At 37.0% G+C, this 16,782-nt stretch overlaps 1 protein-coding gene across 1 annotated transcript; it reads left to right on the forward strand.

Moving 5' to 3' along the window:
• Positions 1-4,485: 4,485 nt before the first annotated feature.
• On the forward strand, positions 4,486-16,458 carry LOC309509364 (beta-1,4 N-acetylgalactosaminyltransferase 1-like). Its single transcript, XM_082184022.1, has 12 exons — positions 4,486-4,601; positions 5,756-5,887; positions 6,368-6,400; positions 6,490-6,636; positions 7,081-7,187; positions 7,443-7,480; positions 9,209-9,389; positions 9,644-9,730; positions 9,889-10,070; positions 14,536-14,679; positions 14,819-15,047; positions 15,779-16,458. Exons 1-12 carry the CDS (start codon positions 4,591-4,593, stop codon positions 15,958-15,960), a joined length of 1,473 nt encoding a protein of 490 aa, XP_082040148.1. The 5' UTR covers positions 4,486-4,590; the 3' UTR covers positions 15,961-16,458.
• The last annotated feature ends 324 nt before the right edge of the window (positions 16,459-16,782 follow it).

Raw genomic sequence — 16,782 nt, forward strand, 5'->3', positions numbered from 1 at the left:
ACTCTTAACACTAATTGGGATAATTGGAATGTTTGTCAACTATACTTTTAGTCCGGACAGTGACTGGTAAATACATAACTCATAAATACACTTTATCCAGTGCTAGAAGCACTCTCAAACAAAAGTAAGAGAACCCTCAGTTGATACTGTAATATCTTATTGATGAAACAGATTTGGTAAAAAAGCAACAACAACAAAAAAAAAGCTCCAGTGCGCATTTGTGTTTGCCATCAGTAGAATGTCAAATGTTTCGTTTCACTTCATGTTTCTGCAGCAGTGAGCAATGTAACCAATCACAGACATGTTTGTTGACCTCTTGAATGCAATGACCACTCAGGGGTGTTTAATTTAGTTAGAATCCACTCACCGGTCAAAGGTCTGAAAGATTCAGGCCCTTTCCCAGACGGCGGGTCTGCACTTTCGTCATGTTATGCAGCTTTGGCTGCCGGAAAGAAGTGTGACAACAACGGAAATCCAATGGCCTGGGCGAAGGGATAATGCGTGTATGTCTTTTCAACGCTCCAGTGAAGTTCACTTAATTTATTGGAATTCAGTTTCAATATTAACTTTAGCTCTGCGCTTAATCTGACTCCAATTTCAAATGATAATCAAATTTAGATCGTGTTTCTGATTACAAAATAATCATAAATATTCATTATGAATTAATTTAAATCTCTGATTATTCTCAGCATCTCATCATTTCAAATATTCGTTCATTAAGGAACCGGTGTCGCTTTGAGACGTCACGTCGTGAATGTGCGCTCACAATCACATCTAGCCAGTTCTGAAATAGTCAGAGGGTGCAGTGCAACTATTTTACCCTAAGCAGCCGCTCACTGCTGACTCATAACAAAGGTGTAATTTTTTTTGGCTGATTTTTGATGTTGCTTCACCAGTTCTTTGGAATCAAAAGACAGAACTGAGTTCCACTAAAGGAAACTTTTTTTTTTTTTTTTATCTGAAAGACTGGATTGAGGAACTTGAAAAAAACTGATACACATACAGTACAGGCCAAAAGTTTGGAAACATTACTATTTTTAATGTTTTTGAAAGAAGCTGCTCATCAAGCCTGCATTTATTTGATCAAAAATACAGAAAAAAAAATATATTGTGATATATTATTACAATTTAAAATATTTGGTTTTCAATTTATTATACTTTAAATGATCATTTATTTCTGTGATGCAAAGCTGAATTTTCAGGATCATTACTCCAGTCTTCAGTGTCACATGTGACATCCAGTCTATCACATGATCCTTTAGAAATCATTCTAATATTCTGATTTATTATGAGTGTTAATAACAGTTCTGCTGCCTAATACATTTGATGAATAAAAGGTTAAAAAGAACTGCATTTATTCAAAATAAAAAAATCACTTTTGATCAATTTAACACATCCTTGCTGAATAAAAGTATTGATTTATTTCAAAAAAGAAAGAAAAAAAATTACTGACCCCAAATTACTGACCAGTAGTGTATATTGTTGTTACAAAAGATTTCTATTTTTAAAACATTTGCTTCTTTTTTTTCTTCTTCTTTTTTTTTTTTTTTTTACTTTTTATTCATCAAAGTATCCTAAAAAAGTATTACAGGTTATGAAAAAATATTAAAGGTGCATTGCGCAAGTCTCTGAGTTTTTGCAGAACTATTCCCCCTTCTGGCGACACGCGAAACTGCAACCAGAGTTGTGCACGCGGTTACGTGGAGTTTGCGTTGGGGTTTGGGATGAACTAGAAGCCGGTCTCTTTGAATCCATCTTCTACTTTTGCCAAAGTCGCTTGAGTTGTCTTCGCTGATGCGGATAATGGCGGCGAATACACAAACCTGCCAGACATAGCCAGGTGAGCGTGAACGCGCATGACGTCACGCCCAGTCGATTCCGTCCCGAATCCCTCTTATTTATTTTACTGTACAGGATTATAGAGGCAATCGCAGAGATCATAGAAGGGCTCATTCAGCCCATCAGGCAATTGTTTAAGCATGTATGGGTTAGAAAAACGGGTATTTTTAACATGAAAAGTTGCTTAATGCACCTTTAAGCAGCAGAAATGTTTCCAACTTTGATAATGAATCACCATATTAGAATGATTTCTAAAGGATCATGTGATAGACTGGAGTAATGATCCTGAAAATTCAGCTTTGCATCAGAAATAAATGATCATTTAAAGTATAATAAATTGAAAACCAATTATTTTAAATTGTAATAATATATCATATCATAATATTACATTTTTCTGTATTTTTGATCAAATAAATGCAGGCTTGATAAGCAGAAGAAACTTCTTTCAAAAACATTAAAAATAGTAATGTTTCCAAACTTTTGACCTGTACTGTATACACTGATTGTGCACCACACTTTATTGATGTTCTGGTGATTACAATTGTGTTATTTTGTTACATTTCTATACAGTTCATGTGAAATAGTGATCTCTGTGGTTATCAATAACTTTTGATTGTGCCACACTAGAATATATTGGCCTTAAGTTGAGTATCCGAACCTAGTGTGTACTTACCCTTTAGAGGAGGTTACATTTGTTTGTAGCGGCAAGAAAACGGATTTGTTGTCTACAACATGGAGTAACATCCGTGAATGTCACTCACAAACATAGGCTACTAGGCAACCAGTAATGGGAACGCCCACTAGTGACCTCACCGCCAGCCACTGGCGACATGCAGTGACAAAGTCGCTTCGCTTGTTGTGTGAACGCAGCTATATGTGCGTTCACACACATATTGTATATTGGCTATATATACCTAAGTGGCATACGCTTCTTTTAGGGCCTGTTTTGTGCGTACGCAACGGTTATAAATGAAGCCCCTGGTCCTCTCTCATCCTTCACTGTCATCGCTCCTTCTTTTATGCCTCCGCTCCTCCGTGAGAGATACGAGACCGGTGCGTCGCACAGGTGTCGCTCATAAGTAATCACACCACCGGCCTCGCGCCTTTCTCTCACGGCCCTCGGCCTCGCCACACACAATTAATAATTTCACCTGTTGAATCAGGGTCTTACCTGCTTACTCGCTATTGTATCTACAACTGGGTGGTGAAGTGGAAAACAAAGAGTTCTATTTCAACACGCTGTGGAATGAAGAGGTGGTCAATTGTTTCAGACAAAAGGCAGAAGCATCAATCACTGCAAGGATTTAAAGACTGATTGACTGACTTTCTGGCAATGACAGATGTGGTGTTGTAAGCCCGTTTTATTTTATTTTCCAATAATACGGGTGAAGGTCTTTGCACGTTACTGTCTTTCCTTTTATGCAACACAACAAGATTAAATGAAATACATTTTCTTTACATTACCTCGTTATTTCATCTCACTCCATAAATTAAAAAGGTTTTAATGATATCTGGGCATCATTAAAAGTGAGCGAATGTTTGATTATTTTTTTTAACTCTTTAATTATGTTTTACCCGCTCAGATTAGGAAACTATGTAGATTTTGAGGTCCTCGCGTCTTCTGTTTTACTCGGGTCTCACGATCACAAACTCGCCAGCTTCGGTCACTAAACAGAGGTAATTGGCTATATACCTGAGATGGTCGCATTCACGCTTACACAATCAAAGAAACTTTTGTATAGCCCCCATGGTTTTTGCATACACTTGAATTTAAAGTAACGTTTACTTCAGTAGAGGTATGGCCACTAATACAGATTTAAGTCGACCAACTTTACTTCTCTTAAACAGCTTTGGATTGGCCATGCCGGGATTTCTCACGTACACTTATCTAAAGTAACATTAAATTAAAACTGAGCTAAGACACCCAAATTTAGGTTGGTCAAACCACATTTGCTGCCCAAAACAGAAATTCACTTGTCTTTGCAAAACCAAGTAGGCCTACACTTGAATTAGCGCCAAATATTAGTCATCACTAATCTGATGCAGGTTTGAGGTAACATAAGAATCTGTTTAATCTACTTAGGAAAACAATTTCAGGTTTGAGGTAACATACGAATCCGTTTAATCTACTTGGGAAAACAATTTCAGAGCAAGTCAGAATAAAATCAAATGTTACAATTTATTATGTCAGGTAAATGTATCTTACCGATTTCATAATCAGTTCAAAGATAATAAATACAAAACATCAAATGCTCTGGAATAAAGAAAAAAGATGCAAACCTGACATTAGAGTCACTCTCAGCATCACGTGCTAATTTGAGCTACAAATCGCCACGAGCCTTCTTCAGCATCTCCCTAAATACTCAGACCAAGGCAGAAACCTCTTTTTAAATGTAAACATCTGTCAAAATCGAGGGAACGAGGGTCTGTCCATATAAACTTCCCTCGTCCACTTCACGAAGTGGAACGCACTTCAAAATGGCGGCAGGGATTCCCCAGAGGGGAAGTGCTTAGGGAAGTTCGCAAGTGCGTGTCTAAAAGTGGACTGGAACGCAGCCAATGACAAGAACAAGAAACAAAACCCAAAACGTGACACAACTCCTCCTCCTAACACTGACCTTATAAACTAAGCCAACTGGAAGAACATGTGCAAGTTTGTAGAAACAGTTTCTTTTGTAAGAAATGGAAGATAATGTAACTGCCAAGTGAATAAATTAAAAGAAAAAAAGAAAAAGAGCAACTAAACGTCAAATGACAGAACGGTATGTTTCTCTTATTATTTCTCTTTATAATTATTATTTTATACCTGTCTGAAGAACACAATAAATATAATAATGGTGTAAAATATTCTACATTCCAGCTAAACAGATTTGATTGCACTGTATTTGTACTTTTAAATAAAATTACAGAAACCTAAGCCAAATTAAGCTGTTGAATAATGTGAACATACAAACATAACATCTTTGATTTACCTTCATGACGCTGATTTATGTTTTGCAACATTGAGCAATGGCAAAAGCCAGTTATAAACATATCTGTTGATTTCTTGAACGCAATGGCCAGTCAGAGGTGTTCAAGTTAGCACTGAACAAAAACTCAAACTCTCAAAAGCTTAATTTATTATAACATAACCCTGTGAGATTGCGATAATCTAAAATCAGTGACAGCTTTAGTGATTAAAAAGGAAGTGCTCTTTTGCCATGCCATGCCCACGTACAGTTTGCTTGCTTTTCTTTTTTTAACAGTGGTTTGTGAACATAGAACGTAGCACAAATCTTTTGTGGGTCACCGTGATTTTGCTAAATGACACCCAGGAACAACATTCCTAACTCTATCCCTACCCCTAAACCTACCCATAAGTTATCCCTAAAATCAGAGGGAAATGATGGGTGAATAACACTGATGTGGAAGCACCTAACCCTGGTTGTAAGCTTAAACTTGACATTAACTGTAAAATTGTCCTTCAAATCTGATTGAAATGTTGTTCCAGGATTAACAAAGATGTTGATCCAGGAACATGTTGTACTTGGTGAAATTAGGTTCACCAGCTTTTTTTGTCATTGTTATGTTATAATGGTTGAGTTGTGTTACGAACCGCCAGGACCCGATGTAAGAGATCTATCAATAAGAGAGGATCCCGAATGGGTTTTTGGATAAAATGAATAGAGAATATCTCGTGTTTTCCCATGGGCGCTCGCTTAGCCACTTCCGTGGGTGCTCAGATCAGCGCCTATAGGCTTCATGGTAAAATGTGTTTGCCAATAACATCATTATTGATGAAAGAAAAAATTTGAACTGCAACATTAGGCCTATTAAACTGCAACCATAATGTAATGTTTAAAAAAAGTTTTGTTATTGTTGCTGCTACTGTGTAACTAATAGTTGATGTATTTAACTACTGTATTTGTCCTTACAGATCTTCTTCTATAATGAACTGCTGCCGCCACCCCATGCTTAAATATTTCTTGCTTCTGCTTGGCAGTGCACTGGGCATTGGTTTTATCCAAATGGGGGCCTTGAATATCATGAAAAGTGTAATAGCAAATGGGTACAAGTATAACCTTTCACCCTCCCTTATGAAAAGTCGTAATTACCTTTTTTATTTTTTATCGTGGAAGAAACAATAAAACGCAAATTTTGAAGCACTTATGTTCATTTTTGAAAATGTAAATTTTTAATAAGTAACTAAATAAGACAGCTTGGGGTGTGGGTGTGTGTGGTGTATATTGTAGCAAAACAACAACAAAGTATCATCAAGTAATGCTTACCACAGGCTTTATTTTTCTCATAACGTGAAACACCCCATTATAAAAACCCATAGGAAAATCTTGTAGGAACCAGCGGTGAATTAGACGTCCAGGTTCTAACGTCATACCTGCACCATCTTTATTAATAAAGAGACCAGGCTGGATTTGCAGTACACTCATTGTATTACAACCATAAGCATTAGGCTGCATTTTTCCCTTTATTTGTTATATACACTACATAAAAACAGTTTTAATAGGTGTCTTTGTTGTTTGCTCAACAGTTTCAGCCCTCACCCTGATTTCATCAAACCAAAGTAAGTGATACATTTGTACAGCAGAACAAATGTATGGTTTTAAAAGGGGCTCATATGTTTTCAATGATCTTTTAATATATCCCAATTAGTTACCCCAATATTGGACCGTTTCTCAGAACAAATCGCTCATCGTGTTCCAGTAAAGGAGCTGCACTCACAAGACAACATGTACCAAAAAAAATGCTGAAAGACACTCTGAAACGCAGAGCGGAGGAGTACAGGCAACACCAACTCAGGTTCATAAGGCTTTCTAATTTATTTATTTAAGCAGGAGTGATGTATCTTGTCAAATAAAGATGTGCATTCTGTTGTGCAAGAACAGTCTGTTCACTGCATTCTTGTGTCATACCTTCTTTTGTCTGTCCTACATGCAATACATATTCATCACTGGTTTAGGACTGACTTAACCTGCATTATCTGTAAGAGTATAATATATATAAGAGTGCCAGAAACACAAGGGATAGTTCACCCAAAAATGAAAATTCTGTAATTTACTCAAGTTGTTCTAAACCTGTATGAATTTCTTTCTTCTGCTGAACACAAAAGAGGATATTTTATGATGACAGAATTTTCTTTATTTGGCTGAACTATCACTTTAAGTCTGTCCTCAACCAGAGAGACTTTTTGTTTGTGATAACTACATGAATTTTTTACCTTTTTTCTTCATTTGTCTTTTTCAGAATGGGGACAAACTTGAACAGCCTTATTCTTGCACCAGCCAACTCTCCTCTCCAATTTCCAATCACAGGTTTCACAATACCTCCAATTACAAAATCTGTAATACCAGGTAAGTATGTGGCAGCTGAAATCTGTTTAGGAATGTTGCTCAAAACAGTAACCTCTGCCCTATTTGTTGCTTTTCACAATTACTTGCTCCTGTGTGTATTACTGAATAATTTTTTTTCATAGCATTATAAAACCTGATTTATTATTTTGTGTTTTTTTGTTAATAATAATTTATATTATATAAATGTATTTAATACAAATATATTCATTTATTATAAGTAATTTATAATATTTTTAAATACCAAACATTTTTAAGGTCTTGCTCTTCAAGCACAAAAGAGGCAAGTCTACAAGGTTGGTTTCAACAATAACAAAAAACCTTTGTCCTTCTAATCTTTTTTAATCTAGGTGTTGGGTAAAAAATGAGACAATTTTCATACTTCATTTACTTTCAAATACTTTGAATTTCAATGCATGCTTTATAACCTGACTTACAACCTGAAGTATGAAACCTGAAATCCTGATTGTCTTTCAAATAGTTATAAGGGTTTGGTCTGCACTTAAAAAAAAAAAAAAAAAAAAGGTTTGATGGAGTTCTATAATTTTGGGGTGGCGAATGGGGTGGGTTGGCTGCGTGCACGTATTTGGCATTGCCTTTTGAGTGCAAACTTCCGTATCCCGTAAAACAGGTTGGATCACTTCTGGTTCTGTATCCTCATGTATAAAACTTTCCATATATTTCATCCTAAAAGTGTGCATTATGCACATAAGCTAAATTTTGCTATTTTATATGCATAACGGCATCTGCATATCATTCCCATGCATATTCCCATCCACGCGATACCATGTTAAACGGTAAAAGACATTAGGAAAATATGAGATAAGGTTGTGCCGAAACAGTACATTGCTAAAAATCATTCAGTAGCCTATGGCCTTGTTTTAGAATAAATAAATCAAAATTGTATAAAATACATTTCAGAGAAGGGTTAGGTTATTCTCAATCTTTTTCACGGGCCAACTAGTATTTTAAATAGCTTTAAGCTAATCAAATTTATGCAATTTTGCCTACAAGGTATAAACATATGTTTTAGGATGTTTATATGTTTTTAATGGAACCAGATAGGCCTTATTTTTGCAGTGTAAAAATTGTCTGAGACTCTGACAAAACATATTAAAAATAGCCTAAAACATGCACAACTTACCATTTCCAGTTCCATCCATCAAATACAATAGTATTTATATAATTTTGGGAAGACCACGAAAATTTCAAACCAACACCTGAGGAATTGGGTAGGAAAGATCCGATTGAATATCCGTCGAATATTTGAATTGAATCTTTCAACTGAATTTTCCTAACTGAATCTTTTTAACTGTTTATTTTGCCTCGTTTAACATTTCTTTATTACAATAGGATAGGATAATATGGAGTAGACAGGAAGTGAGGCGAGAGAGAGATGGGGTCGGGATCGGGAACTATCAACACTAACATTCATCACTAACATTCATATTTAAATTGAATAATGGTTAAATGGTTGCATAATACTTTCATGTTTAACCGGTTATTTAAATTTTGTCTTGTGGCAGTTTACAAGTTGTTTAATTACGTTTTTTTTGTTGCATTTTAGCCTTTATTGCAATAGGATAGGATAATATGGAGTAGACAGGAAGTGAGGTGAGAGAGAGATGGGGTCGGGATCGGGAAAGGTCTCAAACTCGGGTCGCCCGAAGCTCAATCGCGCTACATGTTGAAGTACTGCCCACAACACTATCGGCTCCAACTAATTCATGAAATTTAATCAAAATAAAAAAGTTATTAAAACTATTTTTTATTAAAACTAAATCCATAAAATTATCCTATAAGGTGAACCCTTAAAACTTTCTATATATAAAGGGCCTGACCAGAACCCTTTAAGGTTCTAAATAGAAGTTTGAACCTTTTTTTCCTAAGAGTGTGGATTCAACTTTTACTGGCTTGGTGTGTGAGCAAGGCGTTGATTGCAGTTGACTAAGTAATCCTTTATGAAAATTGATTTATCATGCGGGAACACACTCCATTTGCATTAAACACAATGATGTCTGCAGGTGTCTTTGAGTGTGAAGAGTGGAGTGCTCTCAGTAGAGGATGTTCTGGATGGAGAGCAGGTGGATGGACAGGGTCAGAGTGAACTGAGCATCTCATCTAGCAGCCTCACACAACTCAATGATCTGCTGTCCAGAGTGACTTACACCAGCACTATCTACCATGTCAGAACATCAGACCTGGGTAAGTACAGGAGAGACACTCATGCAAAGTGTTCAATTTAAGAAATGCATAAAGCGTTTAGAAATGCATAATTTTACAGAATAAAATGAATTGTGAATGTTGTTTTACGGTGACTTTATTTCTTAAGTTTAATATATGGTGACAGCCCATTCTAAGCAATTTTTCGCCATGGTTATATCTTTACTATTTGTTCAAAGAGTCTTCACTATTTTCAAGATTAGTCATTTATTTGTCAAACCACATTTTCTCTTTAGTTCATTTCTCTTTTGAGGACCATAAGGCCATGTTTCCCATCATGATTAGGAGACCATCAGTTCCTGTTCTTTATGACCCAGGAAACGGTAAGTCCACAACATACAAAGTGAAACACACTACAAAACAGCATGCTACCATGGCATCAGATGTGCTGGTTGTAACAAATGTATACATAAATGTCTATAAAGTTGCCAATAAACCAATGAAATGTCAAACCTACTTCTCACTCTCTCTCACAATTCAGATATTAACTCACAGGTAACCATAATAACAAAAACCTTTCTGAGGTATAAGGAGCTGAACGTCCTTATCCAGAGTATCCGGAAGTTTTACCCAAATATCAAGATCATTGTTGCGGATGACAGCCTGAAGCCTGAACCTGTGTCTGGAAACAACATTGAGCACTACATCATGCCTCCTGCGCAGGTACACACTTCTTCTCTACCAGTTTTCTGTGTGTACCACATAAGTGATATCCCACTTGTACCATGATCACTTGCCAGCAAGTTAAAGCTGTCATTGATGTTACCCAGGGGTGCCCAATCCTGTTCCTGCCGATCGACTGTCCTGCACAGTTCATCTCCAACCCTAATCAAACACACCTGAAGCAACCAATTAAGGGTTTCAGGATCACTTGAAAATTAAAGGCAGGTGTGTTTGATTAGGGTTGGAGATGAACTGTGCAGGACAGTCGATCGGCAGGAGCAGGATTGGGCACCCCTGATGTTACCAGTGCAAAATTTGACTGGAATGGTAAAAGTGACGGTTATCTTCATCACTTACGGCTTGTTAGATCTAGCATTCTGAACACTTTAGAGTTGGCATGAAATGGAAGTTGTGATGGTCTTTTCTTACCTACTGTGACGTGATGTCCAAGTAAAATGGCTTCTTGAGAAAAAAAAAAAAAAAAAAAAAAAAAAGAAAGGCGGGACTTGATTTTGTCCATCTGGAAATGATTGGAATGCTGCAAGAGGGAGAGGAAGTTATTTTGACTAAAGATTATTAGGGCACATGCATTTTACCCTTGGTATGACCAAAATTGATCATGCCACAAACTACACATACCTTGGTTTGAAATTCAGTGCAAATGGAAACCTCAACTTGGCTGTGAATGAACTGAAAGAGAAAGTAAGAAGGGCCTTCTATGCCATTAAAAAATCTATCTAATTTGAAATACCAATTAAAATCAGGCTCAAAATATTCCAATCAGTCATAGAACCTATTGCACTATATGGCAGCAAAGTTTGGGGTCCTCTCCTAAATCACGAATTTAAAAAAATGGGACAAAAATCCGATTGAAGCCCTGCATGCCGAGTTCTGTAAGAGTATCCTGAGAGTACAGAGGAACACACCGAACAACGCATGCAGGGCATAATTAGGCCAATACCCTACTAATCCACACTGACAAACGAGCCATCAAATTTTGGAAACATGTAACATTTTAAAGCCCTTAAAAACCATGAAATGAACACTGAGAAAAGTCCCCTCATTCATATGGTCCTGAGGCTCCACAAACAGACTAACACGACTAACAGTAATGAGCCTCAGGACACTGACACCCTCATCCACACAATCCGGCCCAACCAAATTATAAAAGCACAACAAGAAAATTACCTGACTTATTGGACTGAAACAACAGAAAAACAAAGTAAACTTGAATGTTATTTGGCCCTAAATAGAGACTACACAACCGCAGAATACCTGAGTGCAGTGAAAGACCGTAAATTAAGAAGAATAATGACGAGGTACATCCTGAGCAATCACACTCTGACTGTAGAGATGGGCAGACACAGACAGAACTGGCTGCCCAGAGAGAGACGCGTCTGCCCGTACTGTAACCAGGGAGAAGTGGAGACAGAGCAACACTTCCTCACCAGCTGTCCCAACTATGAGGACATTAGGGACATTTTATACAAAATTTGAAATACTTTGCCCTAACTTCACAAAATTAAACAACAAAACACAACTTCAACATTTTTTAGGTGAAAAAAGAGACTACATCCTACTAGCAGCAAGATACATTGATGTCTGTCACAAAAAGAGGGAGGAGTCGACTAATCAGTAATGTGCTCAGCTTCACACACACTCACTCATCACTGATAACAATTATTTTGTGAAGTAAATACTACAGAAAAAAACCAATGTAATTTACATGAAAAAATTTGTTCAGGCAAGAATAAAATAAATTCTATATTAGGACTCAATTCAAGCGTGTAGAAATGAAAGCGTAAATATCAACATTTTAAAATTAAGTAAAATTACTCAACTTTTCTGATACTGGTGTTCCCATCATGCACTGGGCCTTGAATAATTATTGCAGTTGATTTTTCAATGTTTTCCAGCTGTATTTACACCGTTTTATCATTGCTTTTATTGTTAAGATTAGTAACTTGCCATTTTTTGCCATTTTGAGTTCATTTTCTACTCAAAATGACACATTCAAACACAAAAACGATCCATCAAATGTTACCGTCATTGTGTATTGTCTACCAAGTATTAAGGTCTCTGCGTTCACTTGATGCATAACTTCTGATATGTAGATATGGTGTCACAAAATATCTATTGTATTAATTGCTTACAGTATCTCACAAAAGAGAGTACACCCCACACATTTCAGCAAACTTTTAGTATATCTTCTCAAGGGACAATACTATAGAAATTAAACTTGGATAGATTTAAGAGTAGTCAATGTGCTGCTTGTACAGCAGTATATATTTACTGTTCCCTGAAATAACTCAACATACAGCCATTATTGTCAAAATAGCTGGCAACAAATAATTGTCATGCCAATAAAGCACATTTGAATGAGAGAGAGAGAGAGAGAGAGAGAGAGAGAGAGTGTCTGTGAAGCATCTAACTACTTAAAGGTGCTGTATGTAACTTTTTCACTCTACTAATAATAGCTAACACTAATACTAGCATAAAAGATACCATTATCTGTTTGCATATATTGAGGAAACATACTCGTTTCACTGAAAAACACTTCTACAGCCAGTTATTTTACTTTGAAATGTGTGTTTCCAGTTACGCTCACTCAAACTGGCAACCCGTGTGAGCGCCGTCCAGTCTGAGGAGCAGGTGGCGGGAGAAACGACGATATTTTGAATTCGAATGCAGTACCTATTTCGGTATAAACCGTTTCATTCTTACATACTGCACCTTTAAGGCCTGTTTACACTAAGGACGATAACTATTATGATAACGATAAAGAAATTGTTCCAAAAATCGTTCTACAGAATAGCAGAGTTCACACCACAACTCTAACAATAGCGGCACAGAGGAACAATATACTTGGAATCACTTTTTTGGAACCATTTTTCCAGCCGATAAACAACATTTATAGCCATTCATAATCCATCCTGCTTTAAAGAGCTTGAGCATTTAAAGCGGCTGACGACAAATCTTTACAGCGCGCTCTTATAAACAGAACAATATCATCCGCTGGTGTGGACACCAATATAGTTATAGTTCAGTCAGGACCACTTTGAGAATGAAATTTATTGATAATCTTTGGATTTGACGAGAGGCTTATGCTCTAAGGTGCTTGAGCTGCCATACTAGACAGCTTGAGATACAAACTTGAGACACAAATCCCCCAAGCCTTTTAATAACCAAATGTTTACATGAAGGAGATACAATGATTACATACATCAAGCATCGCGTTAGTTCAGGCAGGCCACGTCAGCCAAGCCCGCATCAGCTGATAGCCAGCTGTTCATGACGTGGTCCAATCAGTGTCGACATCTATCTCAGCGGCACACATAAATCTCACTCCTTCAGCATTTCCCACATAGCTTGCTGCTCGCATCTAAACTCCCTCCTCCAACCCCAACTCCTCCTAACCAAACCTTCATCTTTCTGATCACTTGTTTTCTTTACAGGGTAATCTTGGCAAATATTCTATTATGTATTGTATTTCACATGTAATTGCTCATTTCAACTCATGTAATTGAGAATTGTAATCATGCATATACTGGTTCTGTTCTGTACCCCATGGGGGGTTTGCCTTGCTGCTCTCCCGCTCTGTCCAGGCATAGCTGCATGGACAGGCGTGGGAGTTTTGCCCAGAACAGATCCATACCGCCAACACTAACTGTATGCTATATTATCGCAATAAATCTATTTATCCATACTTGGCGAAGTGGTCCTGACTGAAATAGAGTTTCTATACAGAATCCACTGCTCTATTATGAACATGCTAGAAGGTGAAGGGGTGGAGGTGGGTGTAAATGTCTGTGCGACAGACTGCGGAGCATTCGTTGAATGAGCTTAAATACTATAGTTGATTAGAGTAGGTGGAGTAACAAATCAGCTGAGCATCAGCTGATATTATTTAGCGATCAGTGGTCTGCCTGAACTACGCTTGAATTCCATTCGATCACTCAAGCTCTATTTATATTAATATTTATCATCATTCTTGGGGTGAACGGTCCTGGTGTGAAGCTGTGAGTTTAAATTCTTCAAAAACAGAGAGGTTACCTTGTTGCCAAGAAGTGAATCTATTTTATTTGTAAAAAGTCGCAGGGCAGCAAGGACAAGAAGTTTCTGTGCTCCTGAATGTGTGTACAGAGCGCAATCTCTAATCTCTGTGTGTGTGCTTCAATGAAGGCAAGCACATTCATATAGAACGGCGATTTAACTGACTGGAACTATACTTGTGCATTACACGATTTGAGAGAGCACCTTCCAGCCAAATCAGAATCGAGTATTCGGACCAAACACACAAATCAAAATATTCTGGATTTGCATTTACAAAAAGCTCGATTAAACCAATCTTCTACATTTACAGTGGTTTATTGGCATTTTCTGCCCTGCTGTTAGCTGATATGTGACTATTGATTACTATTCACAGCATCACTGTTTCTGCTGCTGATGATTTGATTTTTTTCAGGGCTGGTTTGCAGGCAGGAATCTGGCTGTATCACAAGTCACCACCAAATACTTCCTGTGGGTTGATGATGACTTTGTATTTTTGAGTGAGACGCGGATTGAGAGTTTTGTAGAGATTATGGAGGCGGTTCCAGAACTGGACATTGTAAGCATTTTTGTTTTTTTCTGTTGTGAGGAAAGGCATTCACAGGACATGGCACTGCAGCAATGCAGTTTGTTAATTAAACTTTTACTTATTTAAGTGATTAAGAATCCATTCTGATTTTGACCTTTTTTCTGTCTAGCTTGGTGGTGAGGTATCAGGTAATCAGTATTATTTCAGTTTTGAGTATGATGAGGGAGATGAAGTGGAGGGCGGCTGCCTAAGCCGTTTAAAAGGAGGATTTCATCAGCCACTTCCACACTTTGATGGTTGCATTCTAGTAGATGGAGTTGTAAATTATTTTTTGGGTCGGACGGATGCCGTGAGAAAGGTTGGCTTTGACCCGTTCCTGAAAAGAATAGGTCACTCTGGTAAGTATTCCCCAAATTTTGTCAGTTATTGTAAACACATTTGAGAGCGGGTTTCTTTCTTCTGGTTACATCCAGTGTGTATCTGTCTTTTAAGGCTGAGCATTGTTTTTTGGAAACTATAGCATTATTGAAATTATTTTATTTCATGCTGGTCTATTACTGTATAGTCTAGTGTATAGTCTATTAATGTATAGTCAAATCACATTTGTTTATATAGCCAGGCGCTTTATACAATACAAAAGCTTTCAAAGCAGCTTCATGTTAATAAAAAGAAAAATAATAGTATTAAATGTAAAATGCATAAATTATGAAATGTCTTAAATTTCAGCTGTAAAGAAGCTCTACAGAAGGCAGTAGTGTTGTTATTCAGCTCAAGTTTATTAAATTTAGTTAGATAACATGGTCAATGTTGCAGTTTGTGCCTTTATTCAGCTTAATTCAGTTTGAATGTTGTTCTCATCCGACCGTGTCAGTGCTGATAAATCGATAATATTACCTTCTAGTATACTGTAATGTTTCATATGAACTAGTTCTATATCAGAAATATTCCTCAAAATAATTATCATAAACCATACAAATTATATACAATTAGTTCCTAGATCAATATTTTCACATAAAACACCTGAAAAATTCATGAACTTCATGTAACATGGTATTTTCTTTCCTGACCATCATTTTGCGCCATTGTTTTTTTTGACATGTTCCTCCTCTGCATTCTTGCCTTTCCTCAGAGTTCTTCATGGATGGACTTGGCCAGCTGTTGGTTGCCTCCTGTAAAGGCTTCTCCATTGGCCACCAGAAACATCGGTCTCGGGGGAAATATTCTTACTTCAGGGCTCAGAAGAAAGCTGACGCGAGGAGAAAAGTGACTCATCATTTCTTTAAGAACTATCTGAATTACATAAAGTTCTGAAAGGATTTTGTCCTTCTCTCCCTTTATAAGGCTTTTGTCTCTTCTTTTGGGGTTAGGTTATTTAACAATTAATAGACTTTGTATTTGTGAGTTTGAGTTTTAGATTTAGTTTTGCTTGCCAAATAGCGCATATGCTTGATAAAGCCATAGCCATTCTCTGCTTTGACTTAATGTTTAATTTTTACAGCAATTTTTTCATGTACCTTTTTTGCTAATTTGTTTTGTTCAATATTTTTTTGCCCATTTGTGCTACACACAGGTGCATAATAATAATAAAATAAGGAGAGATTTTATCCATCTCATAATGATTAAGATAATGCTGCTTTATGAAAACCACAGAAAAATGATTGAGACGATTGTTTGACCATAAGTTGCATCCTGAGGTCTACAGCGTCTCTCTGGCAGCAAGGGGTTGAAATTGTCAGGATTGTTCAGTTTGTTTGAGTTTTTAGTTTGGTTTTGTTTTGTTTCTGTTTGAGGTAATTAACTAGACACAGGTGTAACACATGGGGGCAAATCAAACACTATACCCTGCATCTCAATGTCTATACTATACATCCTAAACAGTATGTGAGATTAAAATAAGTGTGTCCCAAAGCATAGTATGTTGAAAAGAGTATGCCAGAAGTCCCCGGATGCTCTCCTATTTTCGGTGAATTTTCGAAGTGTGGATCCGTGCTCACTATAACAGCTAATATTGTCCACAACCCACTGCACTTTGGAGGAGGAACTACAAACACGAGTAAAAAGTGTTAAACTACAAAACATGGCGGATATGTGCGACCGACAGTGAGAGGTTTATATAAAGGTTTGAGTGACCAA

The sequence above is a fragment of the Leuciscus leuciscus genome, assembly GCF_965113295.1.
Source record: "Leuciscus leuciscus genome assembly, chromosome: 1".
NCBI classification, from domain to species: domain Eukaryota; kingdom Metazoa; phylum Chordata; class Actinopteri; order Cypriniformes; family Leuciscidae; genus Leuciscus; species Leuciscus leuciscus.

Bases quoted from the DNA above. Each gene is read 5' to 3' on its own strand.
- LOC309509364 (XM_082184022.1), top strand. The intron at 5,888-6,367 runs GTACAAGTATAA...TTTGCTCAACAG, and splicing joins AAAAGTGTAATAGCAAATGG to TTTCAGCCCTCACCCTGATT. The intron at 7,481-9,208 runs GTTGGTTTCAAC...TGATGTCTGCAG, and splicing joins AAAAGAGGCAAGTCTACAAG to GTGTCTTTGAGTGTGAAGAG.